Source organism: Cyanistes caeruleus, chromosome 1 (assembly GCF_971803275.1).
Source record: "Cyanistes caeruleus chromosome 1, bCyaCae1.hap1.1, whole genome shotgun sequence".
Taxonomy (NCBI): domain Eukaryota; kingdom Metazoa; phylum Chordata; class Aves; order Passeriformes; family Paridae; genus Cyanistes; species Cyanistes caeruleus.
In genome coordinates this window covers 102,707,171-102,731,507 of record NC_141701.1, presented here as the reverse complement: position 1 = coordinate 102,731,507, position 24,337 = coordinate 102,707,171, and the positions used below count along the sequence as shown (strand labels likewise).

The following is a 24,337-nucleotide window of genomic DNA, read 5'->3' as shown; positions in this document are numbered from 1 at the left end:
TCTCACAGCAGACAACAATTCATGCCACTAACTTGTGCTTATATTGCACCTTAATGTATGTTTGGCTTTACTGAAGGACACAAGTCCTGGAGAAAAGTGATTACAAGATGATCTCATCTACTACTAAAACAAAATATACTGGAAAAAAAATCATCATAAGCTGTTGAGTTCTCAGAAGCTCAAAGGACATGAAAAATCTTAAAACCAGTTTCAACCTAAAAGGCCATTTCACAATGTGCAAGGACTGGACTCAAGGTTTTTTAAAACTTATCCTTTTGTGCTCTTAATATTGTTTCATAGGATGCTCAGTTACAGGCACAGATTTTTATCACTGAAGAATGGTATTCTCTTAATGTCATTACATTCATAAGGTTTGCACAGAAACATTCTGTGACATTTCCTTCCTGTCAGCTTCATAAAAATTCTGAGAATCTAGATAATTTCTCTACCACACAGGCAGCTGGAATATTGAGCCTGAAGGGTTACCAGCTTGCGGATAAACTCATCTAGTACCTTCACAACCAAACTAGGAAGGAGCTGAAGTTTTAAATATAATTTATTAGACTTTGCTTTGGCTCCTTTCATATTCCCCCACCTTCTCCATATGCTTTGCTTGAGTAATCGCTTGGGTTTTCCTGATTTGTTGCCAAACTGACTCAGAAGAATGACATTATGTCAGGCTTCAGATGATGGATGAAGTAGAAATGCAAAAAAAAGGTGCTAAACAGTAAATATTTTGTTAAAGCCCACTAAAAACCTAAAGGTTTTTCAGATATTCACATTCATAAGACAGGTTTTCAATTGATGTTGTTCCCATTTGTCTGCATGTTTGTACATTGCAAGAGTCTGCATGTCAAAATAAGAATCATTTGATAATGCTGGTGTTTTTTGATATATTAGTTAATTACAACACAGTAATATATAACAATGATCAGTTTATGAAAAGCAAATTAATTATTCTCTTAGGATTATTTTTCAAAGTGCAATATGTTTCTCATAATGAGAAATAATAATGATGAACCTCTGTATTTAATTTATTTATTTATACTAAATATTTGATTCTAAGAGATAAAATTTAGTAAAATCTGAAAAATATTCTGTCTGCTTGAGGAGATAGATATAGTAAACCCATCAGATTTGGCTACATTATGCATATGGTAAGTGGCTTTTTCCATCATAGTTACTATTCCAAAAATAATTTTAAAGACTGATTATGGTGGCATGGGACAAGAAATGTAACTCAGCATATTTTCAATGAGAAAACAACTTCTTAATGTTTGCTTTTACAACATTAAAATTTGATTAAGGTCATTCCTAATTTAAAAAAAAAAATCCAACAAACTCAGCAAATCTTTTTAATGTCCTTCGACAGCACAAAACATTTTACCAATGCTGAAATACATAATGATGAGCTAAACACTTACCCAGAACCATGTCCCATTTCTAAGTAGGATGGTGTATCATGCATTATTCCCACAATAATTTTATTAGTACCACAGAATTTGAAGTCATCCATTCATTGAGCCATAAGGAATAAAATTGCCAGACCTCTGGAATTTTTTTTCACTTTCCTCAAACAAGAGGAGAAAGGAAAAGAACAAATTCTTATAAACCTTCTGCAGAGCTACACTCTTCCACACTTTTTGTTTCAGGAGCTTGAATGACAAAGAAAGATATCAAGGGATCCTGCTTGCTTTGATATTGTCTTCAAAGTAAATGGGGTGCACATGGTAAGGGCTGTGTCCATATACATATATGAGGGCTTGGGTGACCTCAGGGTGATTTAACTCTTGGAGGGCTTGAACAGATTAAGAACAAGTGAAAATTGCAGAGTTTTCTTTTAACATAAGAGCATTTATATCTATAGAAACCAACAGATTTATTCCAGTATATTGCTAACTTGTAGAATGTCCTCAATGGCCCTTGCAGGCTTGACAGTTTAGTGCCAATGACATCTTATCCTGCAAGTACTAAAATACTGCTGCTCCTCCCTTTTGGAGTGGGACAGGTGAGAGTCCTGACTCATGAGTGACATGGGGCATTTCCTTGTAACCTGCCAGACAGTCTCTCAAGACTACAGGTGGTAGAACTCAGCTGGATTTCATCTACTAGTCATCTACCCTGGACAGTGACCACCTTTAAAAATGTACTATTAGAAGAATTTCTGGCACAAAAAAACCATAAAAATATTAGTTTAATGAATATGTGACACTTTAAATAAAAAGACACAATATTTCAAACTCATGTTTAATCTGAAATGAATAACAATTTCTTTTTTTGCTGCTTGGCTACAGGAACATCAGTACGACTCAACCAGTCAGAGCAGGTACAACTTTTTCTGTTGAATATCACTAATTTATATGCAGAAAAAATTATATATATATATATATATATATAGGTAGCAGTACTTCTAGTTCCAAATTAACTTCCATAATAAATATAATCAGATTGTAAAGAGACTAGAACTGCAGATCTTAGTCAAATTTTATACCCCCAACCAGCTCTTTGCAATGCAAAAACTTCAAATACTGTGAAATAAAGTTTTTAAGTTGACAGGCTAAATCTCAAAGGATCAAATGATAACAAGTAAGGTTCTGGAGAAGGGCTTTCTGATCCCTCTTGTCACTCCCCCTCACCTGCCTTTTACATTAAATGAATATGGAATGAACTGAAAATAGAACTTCCAGAAGCAGGCAGTGAGTCCTGACAGTGCTGACAAGCACCAGACAGGCATCATTGACATGGTGTGAGCTGCTGTGAATACTCAGAGGAAAGGACCTTGCACGTTCTTGGACCTTTTGCTGCTGTGCTTAGATAATCTGAAGAGTAACTTTCAAATAACTGGGTTTAAAAAAAAAAAAAAAAAAAGGTGTATTGCAAAGCCTTTTGTCAAATTCAAATTCTCACTTGATTTAATTTGGCCTGGGATTTTGACTGATTTTGACTTCAGGACTGGAAGTGTCAGCACCACTGCCTTTCTGGGCTCTTAACTACAATGCACAAATTTCTACTGTTTCCAGTGTGAACAGAGGTTACATGGCAGCTATCAAAGACCTCAACAACTCAAAATAATATAATACCGGTTTTCTTATGAGACTGTACTGTTTTGGACTGGAGACAAGATGTTATTTTGGGCTTCTGATATGCTAAGTGTATAAACCATTACACACAATGGTCAAAAAATTGATCTACTGCAATGTTTCATACCCCATTGCTAATTCAGGGTGTCAGTGTAATCAGATTTTAAAGTCAATAAATTTTCATGTTTGCTTATGATTAAGGATATTTAAATTCCAGGATAAACTTAATGAATGACAAAACCAGATCTGAGTTACAAGTTTTGATCCAAACTAAACTTGAACTATTGAATATGATAATTTCTTTCAACTCAGCTCTGTTATAGCAATGTCAATGAGACCCAGAAAATTAAGAATGTTATTTAAGAATACAATTTCTTTTAAATTATGAATAATTCAAGGGTACATTCTTAATTTTACGCCTACTACAGTTTGCTCATCACTTTTATGACAATGCATATCCATTTAATTCAATCAATATCAAAAGAAAATTAATTTCACAGAAATTATTAATAGTATTAAATAATTCTTCTTTACAACACTTGGGCAAAATAAATGAACATACAAATGTCTTTTCCATAGATAATTAAAATGAAAGGAAAAATTCCTCTTGTGAATGTAAAATATGATACAAGAAAGAGCTATTAAAGGTACTATTTATATAAAAGCAACATCAGTACTGAATGTTACTATGTTTATGATTTAAAAGATTTCTGAAATGTTACTGAATTCTTTCAAGATTTTTAAAATTGTCTTTCATTAGAAGTTGATGAGGGCAAATCCTTATGGTTTATAAAAGTTCTATAGAATTTGAATTTACTTTAAGAAACAAGCTACATGTTTAATATAGTTATTGTTTGAAAAGAAAAAAAGAAAAAATGGGGAAAAAAAAGAAAAAAATCCACTATTGTTGAGCTAGAACTGTATAATTCCTTTTCCCACTTGTACCTTTATATTCAATGTAGATGCTCAAATTGTTCTGAGGACATATTCTAAGAGCATCGTATTGGAACTTAGACTACTTGCATAAAAATAACACATATTTTAAAAGATAAAAACAGTTAAGCTATTCTCTTCACTTGTTTGTACACAGGAAATGCTTGTACATTAGCAAAGCTTATTTTCTCTGCATATTTGTCAATGAGAATTTAACACCATATGTGAGGAAATTTCTAAAGAAGCTGTAGTAACTAAGGAATAAGTAGTACATCTGTGTTAACAAACCAAAGCTGAATAAAAGATTCCATAATCAGTAAAATCAGGAAGAAGTAAACTAACACATTTCTTCCTAACTTCTTGCAGAGCTACCAATATAAGACATAAAACAAATAAAACAAATATAATATTATACACACACACACACACATATATATATATATATACACATATATATTTAAGCATGTTTGCAAAAAATTTTTATGCAGCCTTAAGTCATCTCCCAACCTCTATCTGCTCCTGTGTACAGTTATGTGATACACCTAACATCTCTTTCCTTGGTACAGCCCTTTTTTGCTCACTCTTAGAAATAATGATTGAGTACCAGTAGCACAAAGTAAGACATGAAAATCTTGGGAAAAAAAGCCTGCTTGAGAAAATCCAAATATTTCCACAGACCTGCTGCATTCCCTTATCATGACTGTTCAATGCCTCACCACTTAGAAAAATCCTGGTGACATTGGCTCTGATTCATGATTACAGGAATGGCAGGGAGACATAATATTGAAAATGCCTGATGAAGCCTTCAAAAAATGTAATGGCCAATCAGTCTTTCTGCCAAAAAAAAGAACTTAAGATGTTGTATCCAGCTGCAGAGCATCTGGAGCAACAGGTGAGAGCAGTGTCTTCCTAAGATGATGTAAATGGATTTTTCTTATTGAATGATAATATTTCAGATATTTGCTACTTCTATATGGGGTTTTTTGTCATTATTTAAAAGTACAAAACCTTGTTCTTATTATGAAATAGCCTTGTGGAAATTAATAACCTCTAACACTGATCAGAGATTCCTGACATGGTGAAGAAATAACACTCAAAATGCTAATCCAGTTGAATGGTATATGGGACCGGCTGGACTATAATGCTTCTAGTAACATAATTATTTATTATGAGTAGAAAAATTAGCTAATAGTATTAACATAATGTTATTACAATCCTTACTTTCAGTAAGAAATGGAACTCTAAAGTGGCACTGTTTTTTTATGAAGCTTATGAAGCTTTTTCTTATGAAGCTTAAAAAAAAAAAGTTTCCCAAAGATAACAACCTGCTGTAGTAAACATTTTATTAAAAGAAAGATGAAATAAATATCATATTGATAACAGCATTTTCTTGCAAAAAAAAAAAATCAGAAAAGAACACTTCATACTGTACTGCTTAAAGCTAGAAAAAAAAGAAAAAGATAGAAAAGGTAAGTGCATTCTTAGTGCTCCAAGTTTGTTCAATAAAAATGTAACTTAGGGTCATCCTGCCAAAGAAAAACAAAATGTTTTAGTAATTTATTTGGGGTTTTTATTTTGTGTGTTTTGTTATTTATTTTTTTTCTTGTTTTTACAGGGTGCAGCCAATAAAACATCATCTCTCTCTCTCTCTCTGCAGACAGATACATATGTGTGTATATATATATATAATATATATATATATATATAAAAATAAATATAAATATATATTTTTCTATATATATACGTATATAAATATAGAATATTTATATAAATATAATAAATATATAAATATAATAAATATATATAAATATAATAAATATTTATATATTTATATATTTATATATAAATATTTTTCACAGAAACCTGAAAAGGTAAAGAAGGCAGAGCTATGTTGTGCTCATTTCTGTGCCTTTGGAAGATGCTCCAGAAGACGAAGATCATTCCCCTGGGACAAGATATTCTTGCTTAGCATACAGCAAATCTTTATCATACAGCAAATTTGATGAAGCATCACTTGTTTCCAATGCTATAGAAACCAGCCTAAACCTCCCAAAGATTCCTCTGCACCACTTTATTCTTTCCCATATTCATTATAGCCAAGAATATCAGCCCTGTTTGCAAATTCCAGAACCCAGAGACATGGCATTAGCTATTATGGTGTTCACAGGTAATTATCTAAGTACCAACAGTAGAATGTTAAGAATGTTTTTTTCTTCTGCTAGAAATCTCCTGCTACTGCTCTGGGAAAGTTAATTCCACTTGCCAGTTTGTTTTAATGTATGTGTGAAGATGCAGAAAATGAGCTGTTAAAAAAGCTACAAAAGGTCAGCCAATGAAGCCCTTAGGCTTGAGGGCATGCAATATAATGTTCCACTACTTTGAATCTGCAAAAAGAAAGTAAAGTTTATTTTGTATTTTAAAATAATGAATCCCTCAAATTCATTGTACATTTGTACATTTCTTGGAAAAGATATAGGGGAAGTCATGACTCTAAACATGTTTTTCTTTATTAAGGAAAAAGTCTTCAAAGGATATGAATAGAACTTTGTTCACTTCTAAGTGAAACAGCATATGTGTGGATACTGGTTACTGCTATAATAAACTGTATTTTACAGTGGCTGCCTCACAGTAAGAGAATTGAGATTTTTTTCTCCCTATCAAATATATAAACTTAATGAGTAAGCTTTTAAAAGACAATATCATCTTCCATTCAGCTTACAGAAACCAAACTACTTTGGTTGCTCTGTTTCACCTCAGTGCTCATGTGATGCTGTTTCAGCAACATTTGGAAATGAAAACAAACAATGTGCAAAAATGCCTGAAGGGACTCACCATCTTTTACAAGAACAGAGTAAAGGCAGAGCTAGCAACATACAACTAGAAAATGTTTTTTTCCCAAAGTCAATTTTTGCAGCAGAGTTACCGCTTCCATCAAAAAAATAGACAATGCAGACTATTCTTGATGCCATTTCAAGAAAGTACTTTGATAGAAATTGCTTCTAGTTCTGTCAATGTCAGTAGAAAATGCCAAAGTGCCAAAATACACATCACAGTTGTGCATGACTGTGCTAACCAAAAAAAACCCAGTGAGGGCCAAGCTGACTTACAAGAGCTGCATTGCTTGTGTGAAAAACAGAATTAATCCTTTGGGATAGATGCCATTCTGTGTCATTGAAGCAAGCCTGGAGGTCAGCACAAGCAACATGAATTTACAATGGCATGACTGAAAACAGAATCTTTCCTCTAGCACTTAAGTTTTATGCAGCATAAAATATGTATGAATGCTTGACAACTTTTCCTTTCATTATATACAAAAGTGACTTTCTCTTCTCTCTAAAATAACACTGTCAAACCAAGAGAGACTGCCAGAAACCTGTCACAGATAATTATCTATTTTACAGGTTCCTGAATAGCAATGAAAAAGAAGATATTGAGTGTCAGTTCCCAGCACATAAATTAAAGTTCCGTGCCGGTAATTAGGTCATGTTTCCCCCTGAAAAAGAATTGTGTTTAATATTACAATGAATTTTAATTATTTTCTTGTAAGTAATAGGCTAGAGATGTTGTGAACACCTACTTGAGGATTAGTGATAAATTAGATTAAAAATTAAAAGTTGGAAAAACTCAAGTTACTTGCAAGGACATTTGCTCTAGAAAGACTATTCCTGGTTTTATTCAAAGTGCAAATGCTGCAAATTCTGACTTTAAAAGTAAAGAAAATTCTTTCTTTCCCTTGCATTTGGATAAGACGGAAAGGTGAAAAGAGCACTGGCTGGTTTAATTTACATAGTTGATAGCTTCATACTATAGTGTTGTGCACATTGCTTGAAGATTCTGTACCATACTTGTTACATAGGATATGTTCAAGACTTTTGATCTCCCAATCTGTCTCTAAACGGTTATCTAAGTTTACAGAAACTGAATATCCTGTGTTCTAACTGGAGACTGAGTCTCTAGTATTTTTTATTCTCCCCTCTCCTTTTGTTTTAAAACCATAACAATCGCTTTTTTACACCAACAAGGTTTTATGACCAACGAAGATTTTTCTAAAACAATAAATTTTGAGTAAATGAGGTGATGGCAGACCATTTTTCCAAATCTGAGAACTTTCCCTTTGTTACTACATCTGTAAGCCAACTCCTATTCTTCACCCTCTCTGCTGTAATTTCTTATGGTAGGATGTGTCTGTACCATCTTAGTAGCCAGTCCCAAGGAATGATCCATTTCTGACACCACTGTTTGTGGACCAGTGCCCTGGGACTTCATCCTGTTGATCCAGATGCCCACACTGTGAAAGCCCCATCACTGACAGCTCCTGCCTGTCCTGTCATTAGCATCACATGGACACAGCTACAGCAGCCTTGTCACAACAACTCAGCTCTCCCCCTGACCCTCCGTGTCCTCTCTGACTCTAAAAATGTGCATCTCTTTTAAAGTGATAAATATTAATAATGTTACCTCCTCATAACCCGTGATTTTTGCACTGTTTAAGCAGTGACATCCAGAATATGTTGTGTGTGCAGAAGGAGGAAGGGCAGGAGGGATGGAAGGAAGGGGCATAAGAATCTGTAAGAGGACAAACTCTTGCAGAGATGTGTTGGAGGACAAGCCAGGCTGGCAGAGTAAGAACTGTTTTGTCCATACAGTCTATTGTAATAGACAGACTCCAGAACAGTCTAACTACTGAACTATTCCTGGATCTCAGTGCTGACTGTGGAGAAACTATTGATCCTGTAGGAAGATGATATCCTAGAAATTATGCAGCCTGTGTCCAATGGGGGCAGTTATAGCTACAGGACCTTGAGATGAAACAAGAAGCACCCTGGGTCTCCTGAATACATTCAAATGGTTTTACTTTTTTACCAAATAATGATCTGTGAACTTCCAGCTAGTTGTAGCTGGCAAATTAGCTGAGTAAACTCTCTGACTGACACATGGCTGTATGCACAATTGTTCATATACATATGTACAGTGACTGTAACTTATACTATCGATTAAAAAGTGACTGCATTCCTTTCACCTTCTGCTACTCCACTTACTCATAGCCAGTCACAGAACATCATAACTGCCAAAATAAATAGGCTGTAGAAGTATATCTTTAAGTTATTAAAAATGGTTAATCACATGCTGGGTTATCACGAGATGTGCTTAGTCAACTACTTCTCCCTCAAATAGAAGAGAAGTAAAAAACACACTTCAAATAGATTTTGTACTTTTTGTCACTAGATTGCATTCAAAATTAAATCTGCTACAAGGTAAACTAAAGAGCTAAGACAGCACGATATCCGATAACATTTCTCCAATAATACTAACAGTTACAGAAGAATATACAGGAACCACTACATACTGTCATTTACAGCAACACGTGTTTTTCCATAATTAGGAAATGTAAATGGGGCTGGAAGGTATTTGTACCATTGCTGAAAGATCTGGCTGACTCTATTGTGTGGTTGCCATCATGTTGCCATCTATGACAAACCTTGGTCAGCATAGCTGTGGGAATCCTGGAAATGGGCTTTCTCCAAGAACCACCCTTACGAAGGAAGAGGCAGAGGTGGCAAACTAGTACATTGGGGGAAAGAATATCATATTTTGGCTATGCAGTCTTTCTGATATTAGAAAACATTCCTTTCATTTTCCTTTATATAATATGAATACTTTGTGGTGTTCTGGGAATACTGCTGTTGAGTTGTACATAAACACAACAAATATAACTATAGCTCCATGCTTTATTGTATCCTTTTGTTTATTTCTTTATTATAATTTAAAAAGAAAGTAATAATGGAAAAAAAAAAGCCTCCTGCATGCGCACTTCTATCAGTACGTGTAAATCCTGGAAGACTTAAAAATGTAAACTTAAGTATATTTAATAGTGTCTGTTCCAGCAACACCATCTTTCTGATCCAAGAAGTAATGCTGGTTTTAAATGAGCATCCTTGGCTTGATAAAGCAATCTTTAGAGACAAGTCTCTTCATGCTCTTTTGCATACGACAGAAATATGCAAACAGAGAATCCACAGAAGTGAAAATCTATGTTCTTTAGGTAACTGCAAAATACTGGGCACCTCTGTAGCATTCAGAGCTAAGAGGCTTATCTTCCATTCATCAAAGTCAAAACCAAAATTTTCACACTTGAAATGTGTGCAGACTAGCAATAACTGATGCAGGTGTAGTAAGAAAAGGCAACATGGAAAGCAACAAAAATTGAGTCCACTTCCTGTCAAACTTACTGAATTAAACAAGAGTTAGAAGGGTATGTTTCCAGTTCTGACCAGATCTACTCACGTAAGTTACACTCCTTCTAGCAGCAAATTAGGATTATCATTTAACCACCGATTATTTCAGAGTTTTTGTCCTGAAAGAAATTCAGTGCAACAAAGTGAGTGTTCAAATAGTAATTGTAAAAAGCCTTATCTCATCTTTCATGCTAAAATAGTGATCAGCAAAGGTCTCATCTAAATCTGTTCAACAGCCCAGAGGAAAAGAGACCAAAACAAGTAAGCTGAACTTCAGCCTCCTGTATAAATTGAGAAAGATTATCAAAGACAACACCCTAGTTTATTGATTCTTGGTGTCCTCCATACTTGCAAAGTGTCAGTGCAAATAATAAAGAATTCCATTGTTCTCAGGGAAATATCTGAAAAAGGCACCATCTAAGCTTTACAAGGAATAGCTTGTGCTTTATAGGCAACTCTCCAGTGAAAATCAGTGACTGATGAAGCAGAATTCACAAACCCCTGAACTAAACTCATCAGTTTTCTTAGACAAAGAAAGCCTGCAATCAGGAATTCTATTTCTTGATCTGATTGGTTTAAGTCTACTGTACTGAGATGCTAAACCAGACTACAAGGAAAATGTCAAAAAAATAACCATAACTACTACAAGTGTTTCTGTGTCTCCTTTCTGTGAAACTCATGAATGCCTATTCATGTAGCAGCATTCAGTGCTTAAGGTCAATAGCCAAAAATATACAGAGAGAAAAGGGGGGACAAACCTGGCTATCTGAACATTCTAAGTTTCTAATATTGAGACTTGTCTGATGCTAAGTCATCATTCTGTCTTTCATGGACACAATTTCTGTCTCTCATCTCAGTCATGCTGACAAGTGCCTCAGGGGGATCTCCCTCCACTTACTAACATTCAGTGTATAACCTACTACCAGTAATTTGAAAAAGACCTGGTGGGAAATGTTATCTTTGCACCAGAAGTGCACTTGTGCTCTGTGTATACACATTCCCTATTTAAACCTTCATTTAACCACCAAAGCAAAAATACTTCTTATAAAGTGCCCCAGGGAATTGTCACTAGAAGAGCACCACTTTAGATCTGTCAGACAGAGACATTTTATTACCTGAAGGATGCTATCTTAACCCAAGGTCTAAAATATAAATGAACTGCAATTCAGATGACTCGAGATCTAGCAGAAAGACAGAAGGGTGGAAAGCTTCCCAGAGATTCCACAGGGAGAAGGATGATTTATTTAATACAGATAAATATGACAAAAAGATATCCATATCCCAACTTTTAATAAGTTTATGCTTGACAGGAGGAACTGAACTAAAGTCTTGAGCAGCAGCTAATACAAGATGTTAACTAATAGATTTGGAGGAGGAAAAAAGAAGCTTCAAGCAGATGAATTCAAGTTTAAGACAGGAGATTTTAAACACTGAAAATTTCTCTGTTTCTTATGGGCTGAAGGATATTATGTCCTTTTTGTAATGACTTATCATCTGTACTGTAGGGTAAAATCCAAGGGATCTTTATGGACCATCTAGTATTTAAGTAGAGGAGAGAGTGCTTAGATACGAAAGGTCAAAACTGCCTATGAAAAGATGAGTGAGAAAATAAACAGAGGATAAATCAAGAGATTATTTTAGAATCTGCCATCATGAAAATCCAGCCTTTTCTCAAGAGGCAGAGATGTTCTATATTGAAACAGGGATTTGGGGTTTGCTTTAAAAATGTGTTGTAAAGCCATTAGATGATTCCTCAGGAGTGTTGTTTTATATGTTACTATTGTTTCTTTGAACTAAGCAATACCCTCTGTGTTTTTTAACGTAACCCATTTTTTCCCCATGTTGAAAACTTCAGAAAAGTTCGGTTTCATTAGGAAGGAATTTGGGTTAAGTTGCTGAAGCAGGTAGATAAAACTAAGTGGAAGAAAAGGAGGCAACAGGGACACAGGCTGTGGCTTAACCCTGCAATGAACTGCATTTGCATATGGCTTTGGGAAAAGTTTCATAAAAAGTTTTTATAGCCAAGATACACTTGAGAGTATGACATTTTTAAGTTGCTGATTTTTCTGTGCTCTAGAAAGAAGACATTAGCTTGTTGAAGCTTATAAATAAATACAACTTCATCAACAACTTATTCTAATTTCCAAGATTACAAATATTGAGTAGGTTCTTAGTATGTATTCAAAATAAATTACTTTTAAACCGCAGCAGAATATCACAATCCATTAATATGCAAAACTATATTGGAATCTGCTTTCAGAAAGCTCTAAAATCATGATCACATCTTTCTTCCGTCTTGTCAGCCTAGCATTTCTTCCAGCAATCCCTTGTGTAAATCCAATAATTTCTAGGAAGTCTGCCTGAATCTCATAATGACAAAACCAAGAATTTAGTCCAAAGCTATACAGAGCAGTAAAGATTTATCTCTTCACTGTTTTCTGAGATTCTCTCCTATTATTAATCCATATGCTGGGCCACACACAATTGTAAAGATATTAATCAAAGTTTACTTTGAAGAGAAAAAGTCAATAGGATGTTTAGCTCTTGATTTATACACAAGCTTTAAGAATTTCACCTGTGTTATTCTGCACAGTCAGTACCTTATTTCCTCTAATTAAATCTTTATTTCAGCTCTCTGTGGGCCTGATTTTACTCTTACTAACAGCAAGTTTATTAATATAACTCTCATCAATCAAATGCACATTTTAATGAGATTAATGTAAGAAAAAAGCAAAATCAAAGTTATTGACTTTGTACAAGATTTTACCAGTCTGTTTACAGCTAAGCAGTGCTTACTGGATGCTTAACAGAATTCTGGGCAGGGCAGGACTGCTTAGAAACACGTTTTGAAAGTATAATTGGCAAGATGATGAAAAAAAGAAAATAATTTGCTCAGGAAGACAGTCAGACAGTAAGTGTAACTACAAGGGCTAATCGTCTTTGTCCTTCCCATATGTAATACAAACAAAGTTCATGTGCAAATTAATGTAAAATACTCTGTTACACTCAGCATTTTGTTATGGGCATCAGAGTGTAAACCTTACTAACACAGTAAAACCTTTATTACTGTTTTTTACCAGCTCTTTATTTCCTCTACCATTTACCTCTCTGAAACCAAGGGCAGGTCATGGACTAGTCACAAAACACAAAAGTCTGTTGCTTTTTAATTCTAACACAAAATTCATACATACTATATATACTACAATATATATAATCATCCCTGATTCTTTCCAGCCCACGCAAAATAAATATGAAATGTTCATAATATGGATAGATTTAATTATCAGATGTGTAGAGTTGAGTTGTGGTTTGAAAGTGACTGAAGACATGAAAGGAGCACCAAGGTAATGTAATCAAAGAAGAAAATAAAATGTATTTTGCCAAAACCAGAAGTTATCTATAGAAAATTTTCTAGAAACTACTAGATGGATGCAGTTTCTAGAAAACTTCTAGAAACTGCTGGATGTGGATATCAACTGTGCTTTTTTAAATGTAGTAACAACAGAATGAGAGAGGTAACTAAGGCACGACAGACAGTAGGAATTTCTCATGCTGAAGGTAATTTTGAACCCCAAACAATAAGTGAAGAAGCTTCAGACACACAAGGCCATTCTAATAATTATAACAGGGTTATTTTTCTTTTACATATTTCAAGAATAAAGTAGTGGGATGACTTATCCTGCCAATAAAGATGAAGGAAATTGATCAAGACACTGAGGGAATTGAATGGAAAACTGAATGCAGTGAAATCTCCAGCAGGTAGGACATGCAGTAAAATAAATGAAGGAACAATTAAGTGCCTTTTTGAAGACCAAAGAATGTCATGAAATGAGACTCTAGCTGGGATCTGCTAGCACTGTGAAAGAATGATCCCTGAGAAAAACTGAACAGACAGCAGGGAAGGATCTCTGAGAGACAAAGAAAACTGCTAAGAACAGACTGCCTGATGGCAGCTCTCAATTTCTCCGATTTTAAATGCTAAGCAATGTCTGCTTCAGGATTGCAATGAATCACCTACTATTATCCAAATGTTTTCCCACAGCATGCTGTGTAACCTCTCATGATCACTGCATTTACACAGAAGTTAAACGTTTTGCATTTCTGCTTTTTATTTGATCATTCTAGTGTTGCATCCCTTCATTCACTGCACTTCTATGCATAATTATTTCATTTCTACTTTTGCAAAGTGTCATCAAAATATATAAAATTGCAGCTGCCTTTCTCTCCTTAAAAAAATGATCACATGAATTAGGTATGAAAGTTCTGTCAAGTCAACAAGAAAAACTTTTTCTCCTACTGTCTGACTCCTCCTTGTCACAAGAAGCACTTCATAAAGCAGTAGTTAGGTAAGGAGGTTAGCAGTGCCCAGCTACCAGTGAAAAATGTGGGAAATAAACTGTATTTGAAAAACTGGAAGGCTAGACTCTCCTGTTTACCTCAAATCTGTGCCTGTTAAATTACAGCTCCCTGAGTCAGTACATGCAACTTTAAGGTATTCAAAGAAAATTTTCACAAAAAAACCAGACAAACCAGAACTGTGTTCCATATAAGTACCTTTACTGCAGAGCTGTGAAGGAACAAGACTCTGCCAACTGCTTCACATCAGCTTACAGCTCTCTCATGGGAGTCCTACCAGTCAGTGCAGCTACTGCTTCTATAACCAGTATTACACTGTGACCCAGAATGGCATACTGATGCCCCCATGTTATCTTGAGAACTGACATTAAAGCTGCTAATGTAAGAAAGTTTGTAAATTATGAGAAGCATATAGAATAAAGACTAAGAGACTTTAACTTGCTCTTGGAAAAATATGCAATTACAGGTGATAGGCCGAAATACAACAAATATGAAACCCAAACCAGATTTGCATTGAGGCTGTGGTTTTAGTTAGTCTAATATTTTGTGATAACCAGTCTGCAATCCTCCCAGTAGAGTCCATTAATACACTATAGCACTATTCATATCCTACACATGCAGAAGGCTGCACACTTAACTATGAGAAATTCTCCTTTGTCAGCTGTTAAAAATAGCCAGTGAAAAAACTGTGCACCTTTTATCAACAGGACCACAACAGTCAGAAATCTTTGTGCCAAAGGCTGACCATTTTGACTTCTAGAAAACCCAGTAGGTTTATATCATGGCATCTGTAAATTCCCTGCAGAAGACGGGAAAAAGAAGTTTGCTGTGATATTTACTGTACCACAGCATTCTTTCTGAAGCCTTACCTGGCAGATACCATATTTTCCTTTTCTATGTTCACATACACAATTAATTACAAGGGCAATGAAATGCGTGTTGCAACAAAATAATAATGATGTATTGAAATAAGTCTAAGTTTCTGTGGGGTAGCTATACAGATCTAAAAAATCCAGACAAATAATTATGGTATGAATGGATTTCCTTTTTTTATGAGAGATCCCCTAATTACTTGAAATTATGAAGAACAGCTTAATTATTAGACTACACCTAGAATAAAAAATCCCAAAACACACTTACCTGATGAGATGTCTATCCGGTTCTTCTTCACCTGGGTGACGTTGATATGGACACTGACTTTGCCTTCATTTATGTCAATCTCAACATTCCCCAGCTCATCTGCAAAGTTGCTGAAGAGAAGAAGTCCATTTGGGTTCCAGGTCCGGAAGAGGAAACTGACTGAGAACAGATCCTGGCTTGGACGACCAGGAACCTCAAGGTAACTGGTGGCATTGAAAAAGACAGGCACTGTATGTGGCTCCACACAAGAAAAACTTAAATTTCCCTAAGTAAAACACAAAAGACAAAAAAAAAAGAAGAAAAGTAAAAAAAAGAAAAAAAAAAGTAGAAAAAAGAAAAATGGTAAAATTCCACTAAATTCATAGCTACCTCTATGAAAGTATTCTAGATTTCATTCAGCCTAGAGACTACTGTGATCAATGCACACTGCATTTAAAGATGTGCTGTTAATGTTATCATTATTGTTATTATTATAATAGTTACCAATTTTTCTGGTTTTTTCTAGCACAGGCCCCATTGTATTTTATAGTGTACATACACAAATAACAGACAGCTGGCCCTGAAGAGTTGTAGTCTAAGAACAAGATTAGATGAAAGCATTAATATTTCTAGTTAAAAGATAAAGAAATTAATCACAGATAAACTTGGGCTTGTCTGTGGTCCCCATAGAAACACAACAGTATAAAAAATTAATGCAGATTTCCATACCCTGATATCAAGGTGTCAATCAATACAATACATGATGTTCCAAAATAATGATGTATAATACCTGAACAGTCAGCCTCTCTGTTATGTTTTCAACTAAATGATACTACATATGCTAATATTTCAATTCATGAAGCATAAGGATTTGGAGTAGCTGATCATGAACAGCACCTAATATTTTTGGATAGTAAGTAATTTTGTCTGTAAAAGCAACTGCAGTTTCTACACTGTAAAATATTATTCTTCAGGAAATTGACAAAAGATCAGTCAACTTTGTTGATCTACAAGGCTTTAAAGTGTACCCATAAACAAGAGTAGAATTAGGGACACGAATTTTTTCTCTCTGGTTCTCGTGTAATTTCTCACAGCAAAAGACCAAATTGGTAGATATTACCATTTGGTAATATTGGTAGGGTATTACCTTTTTTTTACCCCTTAGAAATCATACTTTGTAGTAACCTATTTCCAGAATTAACTTATTACTGCATGAATGCAAATATAACAGGAAAACTACCTCTGCTGAAGAAGTCCTGTACTATGTGGCAAAATGGATCCTGTCCTATGGTTAGGTTTTCTCATGCACTGTTGCAGGTGGAAATTATGTGGCAATTTTAGTTCTATTTGGGAAGAAGGAATTTTATCTGATACAGTACAGAAATTATTGCTAAAATCAAGATAGCAATTCCTCTCATATTTATTTGTACATTAAAAAAAAATTAAGACTTGAACAACATTTTTGGAGGTACACTACACAGATGTTTGGAGATGTGGTCCATTTAAGCAGTGTTCAGCATCCCAGTAAAATTCAGTCATCATTGGTACTGTATACTTATTTTTAAATTCCATATTAGTGAATTCCTGATCTAGGCTTTTATGTCACATTTCTGTATTCATAGTGTATAAATGCATCTAACAGTTCATCTTGAGGGAAAGTAGAGAATTTGGAAGCAAGATAGGAACTCTGTGTCAGAAAATGTGTAGGAGGAAGGACCTAAGTAAATTTTTCTAAGAGCTAATTATATTCAATTGGAGATGACAAATGACATCAATAAGCAAGTTTTAGCACTCATTTACCAATGTCCAAACCTATCACATTTTAAAAGAACATCACATCAGAGAACAGCTTATCTGTATTGTAGTAAGATAAAGCTGGCCTGGCAGATTCAGCTTCCTATATTGGATTTGCATGTAAAAAAACAAATGATTAAAAATAATATTTTCTTGAGCACTAGGATGAACACTTTGATTACTCTGCATAACAAACTCTTTTTCCTGCAGAACATCAGAGGTATTGTAGAGGTTGTACAGAGTCTACATTTAAAGGCCAGTAGAATTAGTAGTAAATATCCTATCAAGTTGGTAGCCTTTGTGATCAATTAAGGAACATTGATGTTTCCAGCAATCTGGAATTAGAGATTTATTTAAAGTTATCTCCTAGATGTGTTATTAAATTTTATGATAAAATCTCAGCATTGCAAGTCACATTATTTTCCTGTGCCCAAGGTCCATGGATTAAAAAAATATATAAATCCAAGGAATTAGGGAAAACTAGCTGACACAACTAAAGATAGCTTTTAGATAACAGTGTGATGAGAGAAATTACAGCTACTTTATGAGTAAAGACTAAAGACTTCCCTGATAAGCTTCTTGTCAACTCTGGGATTTTTTTTGTGGTTTTGCTTTGCTTTTTGTTTTGTTTTGGTTTTTTTTGGGCTGGTGAGGCTTAAAAGTTGCCTAGAGATTTTTAATTTTATATTTATAACCAACTAAGCATGAAATCAAAACAGTTAACTCATTTTTTTGAGTAGTTTTAATCTAAACATTTCAAAGTTTGCTAAAGAATACCTGTGATTAAGCCACAACTTTTACATACAGTAAAAAAACAGTGGAGAGTGTCTGAAATAATCTCTGTAACCCTTGGCTACAGAGTAATGGTGTAATGGTCACCCTATGCATAAAAACAACTTCTGTTACATAGTTAAGGCAGTCCTGCGTAGACACAGAAGGCTACATCATTTTTTGAGACATGTCATCCACAGTTCAGTCCCAGATACCAATTAAGTAGTGCTCAAAGAGCATTCTGTTAGGCTTCTTAAGAGTTCCTTTTGCTGCCTTGTTGCCAAGATGAGCTAAAAATTTCCTCATTACAAGAAGGTTTTATATCTAATTGACACCCTCCTGTCATCCTGATGTTTTGGATACTTGCATGTAGAACACCTATTAATGTTAATGGCACTGAATGCATTCAAATCCTTCTTCACATCAGTGAATGCATTTCCCACGAACAGCCTAGCTGCATTAAAAATTTCTTGAGAAAGTAACACGTAATTCTAATTTCCCTGCTAGTTAGCATTTTCCCTACTGAGCTGTTCAGATTAATATGAACTGGATTATTGATCCTTTCTATGCCTGGAGTTCACAAGATGACTCCTCTTTTAAGTACAGCCCATCTTATACAGATTGCTCACTAGTTCTAGGTCAAGGGTTCGAGTTAATCTGCAGCTTGTCTCTGTAATAGCTTCTTCATTTTTCAAAGAGAATGAGATCATTTTTTGTAGCTTCTGACTTGCTGAATAGTTTTCTGGGCAATGACATCTGGAAGTCAAATATATACTGTGCCTTTATATTGCAACTCCAGGCCTTATTAGGGAATTTTTCATACTACATTGACAGGGAAAAGGTAAAAACAACTTAATTTGTGTTCCTTGAGCTGTGCACTGTGGTCTCTCATCTATATGGCAAATTAGATTAATGTTTACTTATAAATCAATTTTGTCTATCCACATTCAAACATAATCCCTTGTGTAAAATATTACTGTAAATATCTTTCCTAATTAAAAGACCTATGGGCTGAATAGGAAGCTCCCAAAAGACAGGTAATGAGTTTATTAAGAGTATACTACCTGTTAAATCAGGATGGATCATGCACTATGGGCAATTAGTACACTAATGCCATCTTAAATATCAAAAGACAATCAAAATAATTTTTCACCTTTACCTTCTGAATCTAAGTCAAATATGTTCCTAAAGTCAGCATTGGACTTTATTTAAATTTAAAGTATTTTTAATTTGTCTTTTCATCCTTACTCTTCAACAAAGCAAAAAGTGCTTGGTGGTGCTTTTTTGTTCATAACATCTATGCATATGAAATATAATTTTTTAAAATTTAATTTTGTTCAAAGAAAAATAAAGATCATCTTCTTATCATCTCTGATTTTCTGTGCCTCCTCATTTATATAATTAATTTGCCAAGTCCCTTTCACTGCGTGAATTCTGAAATTCAACTGTCTTCATCTAGGAATATTATTTTCTTTTGTTTCACATCCCTTTAAAATCCTTCTTTTCTCTGATTTTATCCTTTCTTGGTAATATTTCTCATGACCATGCCGATTGCTTGTGTTCAGCCTCATTATATGGTGTGCCTCATAATTAATGCCTCATTTTAAGATAATACTCTGTCTGGGGGAAGGTGTGTGTCTTCTGTTCTGTGTTTGTACAGAATCTCCTACAATGGAGCTTTGATCCCTGCTGGATTGCTTGAGTGCCATCATAATAAACATGCTTAACAACAACAATAGCTTCAAGAAAGTATATTTCTCTTGCTAAATCAGGCTAAAAAGTAGGAGGAAAAAAATGTTTTTGTAAAAAAACCATAAAAATCCGTGTTGATTTAGAGTAAAATTGATTTTGCTTTTGAAGAGCAGAAGCAATTTAAGTATTTCTACTGAAAACAAAGGTCACTTCTATTTTTCTAGTCATTCTCAGAATTGGAAATCAACAGAACCATCAAATTAAACTGGTGTATCACCTCTTGATGTGGCACAAGTACTGCAAGAGCTTCTTGTGGGGATTTTGCTTTCATGTTACGGGCAACAGAATTTTAAATGTAAAGAAACAAAGAAAGAAACAACCAGGAACATGATTTTTCAGAGACTTTACATGTCTGCTGGCTATATCACACTTCTGAGAGTCTAGGACTTTAAAGGATAGGATTTGTACTACAGGAACTTCTTAAGCAACACTTCTGTTCAGAAAGAGGCTTTAAGAATATGTCCTACTAACTTGCAGTGGACTTGACTGCAGAAAATGGAAATATTGCTCCTGTACAAAGATTCTTTTTTAAATCAGGAATTAATCTTTCAAAATTATGTTAAAGCTGAAAAAACCCTGCAGGAAGGAAATTTCATGTAATTATGAAAAAAAATTAAAAATTTGAAAATTTCAGGAGTTCATTAGATTGGGTTGAAAAAATTTTAAAACTGGAATCTTAAGGAATGGAATATATATCATATTCTTTGCCTTTGACAATACTGATGAAATTTATGTGTAGAAAAGGTTATAGATGTCAGCTTGCATTACTGAGTTTGTACAGGCAAACATCACATACTCATTGTTATAATTTGGATTTCCTTGACCATTTAGTCAAAACGTTCATACAAAGACATGAAACTTCAGTTTTACTATCCAAGGATAATTAATCCTTTGCATGACATCATCGTTACCTATGTATACCTTTATAATTCATTACATAAAGGAAAATGAAATTCTGTAAACCTACATATTGTTAGCAGGAATTTAAGTGTGTAAACTTGTACAGAAGAAACCCTTGAAAAGTTATTCAAACCATCTCAAACTAATGGCAATAATACATTTATTTCTTACCCACATTGCCTTTATGTGCCAGCAAGCATTTTCAGAAACACTTCGAACTTTAAAAACACAGAAATTAAAGTACATTCTTTCTTAATCACTCTGCCCATAAAGCCACAAGTCTGAACATGAAAGCAGCTATGAACATTTAAGCCAGAGCAAAAATAGAGTAAAATGCTAATAACCTCTGTAATGTTAATAAGCAAATAACGATTTTCAAGTATAATATCTTGAGGTTTTTCAGACGTATCAGAAAAGACTGTAAAAGCATTTTCATCCAAAGATTTTTGCACTCCAGCACTCCATTTAGCTCAGCAGGGATGGAAAATTATCAGGATTTAAAAGCCATAAGAAAGCTACAATTAGTTTAATAATAAATCTTGTCTGCACTGGTTTTGGACTACTGTAATTTGAGAAGAAAAGGAAAAAACATTTACTGGTTCAGTTGATTTTCTTTTAAAAAAAACAAAACAAAACTATCTGACTGACACCAAAAGTTAATTTTTGAAAGATGAATCAAAAGTCCAGAAATAAAATGCATAATAAAAAGTTTTTTAAGTCACAAATGTACAGTTTAATCACAATCAGATCTTTGGGTTTGTAACAAAATTTGCTTTGTGTCTTATGTTATTGCAGTACAAGTATATAATTTACACACACCTTCAAAAACCTTCTAGTCTTCTTTAGAAGGAGAAGCAGAAGGTTAGATGACCATGAAATTATGATCTTACCACATTTGAAGGTTCCAGTTTCTTCCTCTTGGCAAGGTCAGTGATATTATTGCCATTGTAGTTGATGCTCTCCATGCAGCCTTTGAAATTTTTCCTACTGTTAGAACTTGGCTTGCCAGAAAAAGGCATGCCTCCAAAGGTTATCTTCAAATGAAACAGAAAAATGGTTGATAGTTACTGGAAGGCAGAGACTTTTATAGAATTTTGATGTACATGCATTTGCTTTCTTTGAACATTCAACCATGGCAAAATAGAGAGCTGGCAGCACTGTTTACAGAAAAAGGATGTATCAAAATAAATACTGCAAAAGCAGAAAAAAAAATTGCAAATAATTTTAATTATTTATGGTAGCTAAACCCAAGTATTATTCCAATTGTCCAAACAGTGAACAGACTCACATCACAGTTATTCATATGTGAACTGCTCTTCTGATTGCTATCAGAAAATGAGTATTTCAAACAAAGAAATTGGAACAAATTTCCATCACAGTATTTTTCTGAACAAAAGTAGACATGAAATTAGCCAGATAAGCTGAGTCAAATAATTCACCCAGCTCTAACCATGTGCCAGAGCTCAGACTACAGCACAGCAGTGGTGGGCTCCAAAGTGGCACGCTATTCTGCTTTAATGCTTCTGTATCTACTTAATCCAGAAGAATTTACAGAATCACACAGACAAAGATGCAATCCTCTGGTAGACAGAAGGACCTTTCACTACCAAGAATATGCTTCTGTCATGTAGTTATAGCCAATGAGGAGTTACCCCTTGATTTATCCAGTCATTTCCTTAGAGAAGATCAAGACAACCACTGCTAAGACTCTGTCATCAAACTCAAATAGGAATTGTGTTTTGTCTTACAGATGAATTTCATTACCCTGCATAATTGATTCTGGGTTTTCCATAATCTATAGGGCTAAAAAACTTATAAACTTTACAAACTAAAAGAGTTCCTCTTTGATGAATTCTTTCTCTGTCACTCCATAGAGACGATGCAGGTCTCTGCCATATATTGGTCTTTATGGAAATGATTGGAAGTGAATAATGTTACATGTTTTCATTAATATTTTTCAGTCCAAATGCCAAGAATAAGGCATGAGAGGCAAGACTAATGAGATTAGTCCCTGCAATCAATGTTAGCTAATCATATCCATTAGATGATGGCATAAATAGTAAATGACACCTTGCTTTCCTGCCCCACAAATGTTCAGAAAAATATCAATTTGTAGTCTACTACTGAGATTTGGCAGAACAAAGCTTTTGAACATCATTCATTGTCAGTTCCATTTGTTATTGTCAACAGCAGGAAAATAGAACTCTATTTTTAAATGCATGAGAAATACCAGCCTCTATCCCAAGAAGGAGGTTTCCACTTGGCATATACAAAGAGCTAAAACTATACAGCTGAAACCTAAAACCTTTATAAACTACACACACAAGCTTTTGGTGTATAAAAGTCTTGTGGGGATATCCTCAGGTACTGCAAACTGACATGACTTGGCTTTAGAGAAGATACAGCTCTTCACATGGAGAATGGAACTAATATTTTAATGGTTGTCAAACATTTTATGCATATTATAATAATGTGTTTGGATTAAATCAAATGTAAAGATTTAATAAAAAAAAAATTGAAGAAAAAGCAAGAAAAATAATGTAACAGTGAGTAAAGAGCAACTTAAGAGACTATTTTTTGATCTTGAAAATGCGATCAGAATTAATGTTTATTCCTCTTTTGTGTTTACTTTTCTGAAAGAGATTAACCTAGAAACTATTTTGTCTGTGAAAAATAGTTTTGATTCTTTCGGCTTTATTCCCTGTTAATCACAAAGACAACACCTTTAAACTTAGTCTGTGGTATCCAGCTCCAAAACCAGTGAGATAATAGTGAGGAAAGGAAGGGGAAGAGATTAAATCTCTTGAGTTTATATGAACTGCAGAAATGTAAACACACACACACTCAAATAAGTTCAATTAAACACAAAGAGATCCACGTATATGGAAAATGAAATGTATACTTTAGAACTGCCAGTGAGGTATTTTTATGAAGAGAGGATGGGAAGGTGAATACACTGAGTTCGTCTCTTACCAGGGATACACTTTTTATATGCAATATATACGTATGTGCACAAATTGCACAACCCTGGCTTACGTCATTCAGTCTTTCTGTAGTTCATCCACTTGAAACCCTTTAATAAAATCTATTTATGTGAGTTTTAAGGAGCTCAGTTCAGATCTTCAGTGCTCAATAATTAATAGAGGTACAGGCAAATTTGCTTCTTATCTTCTCAGTAGAACTGCCAGCAAATAATGTATTCATAAACATATTTTGGAATATAATCAAATATTTGACTCAGAAGAATTACAATTATGTTTTTCAAATATTCATATATTCATGGTAAAAAATTGTAAAAATTGTAAAATACAAATATATAAGTTAATTCAAACTTTTTTCCATGACATCATTTATATTTGCTTTTAGATCTTAAAAATTTGTAAGGGTGGAAATTAC

General features: G+C 34.2%; 1 protein-coding gene across 6 annotated transcripts in view; it reads right to left on the bottom strand.

The window, feature by feature from the left end:
• CNTNAP2 (contactin associated protein 2) overlaps nucleotides 1-24,337 on the bottom strand; it is a 1,014,544-nt gene that overhangs the window by 496,658 nt on the left and 493,549 nt on the right. For all 6 annotated transcript variants that reach the window (XM_086845653.1, XM_086845662.1, XM_086845669.1 and 3 more), the window contains 2 exons: nucleotides 21,832-21,975; nucleotides 15,746-16,010 (listed from right to left, as the gene is read on the bottom strand). In XM_086845653.1, the coding sequence (XP_086701779.1) occupies nucleotides 15,746-16,010; nucleotides 21,832-21,975 (409 nt within the window). The remainder of the gene's footprint in view (nucleotides 1-15,745; nucleotides 16,011-21,831; nucleotides 21,976-24,337) is intronic.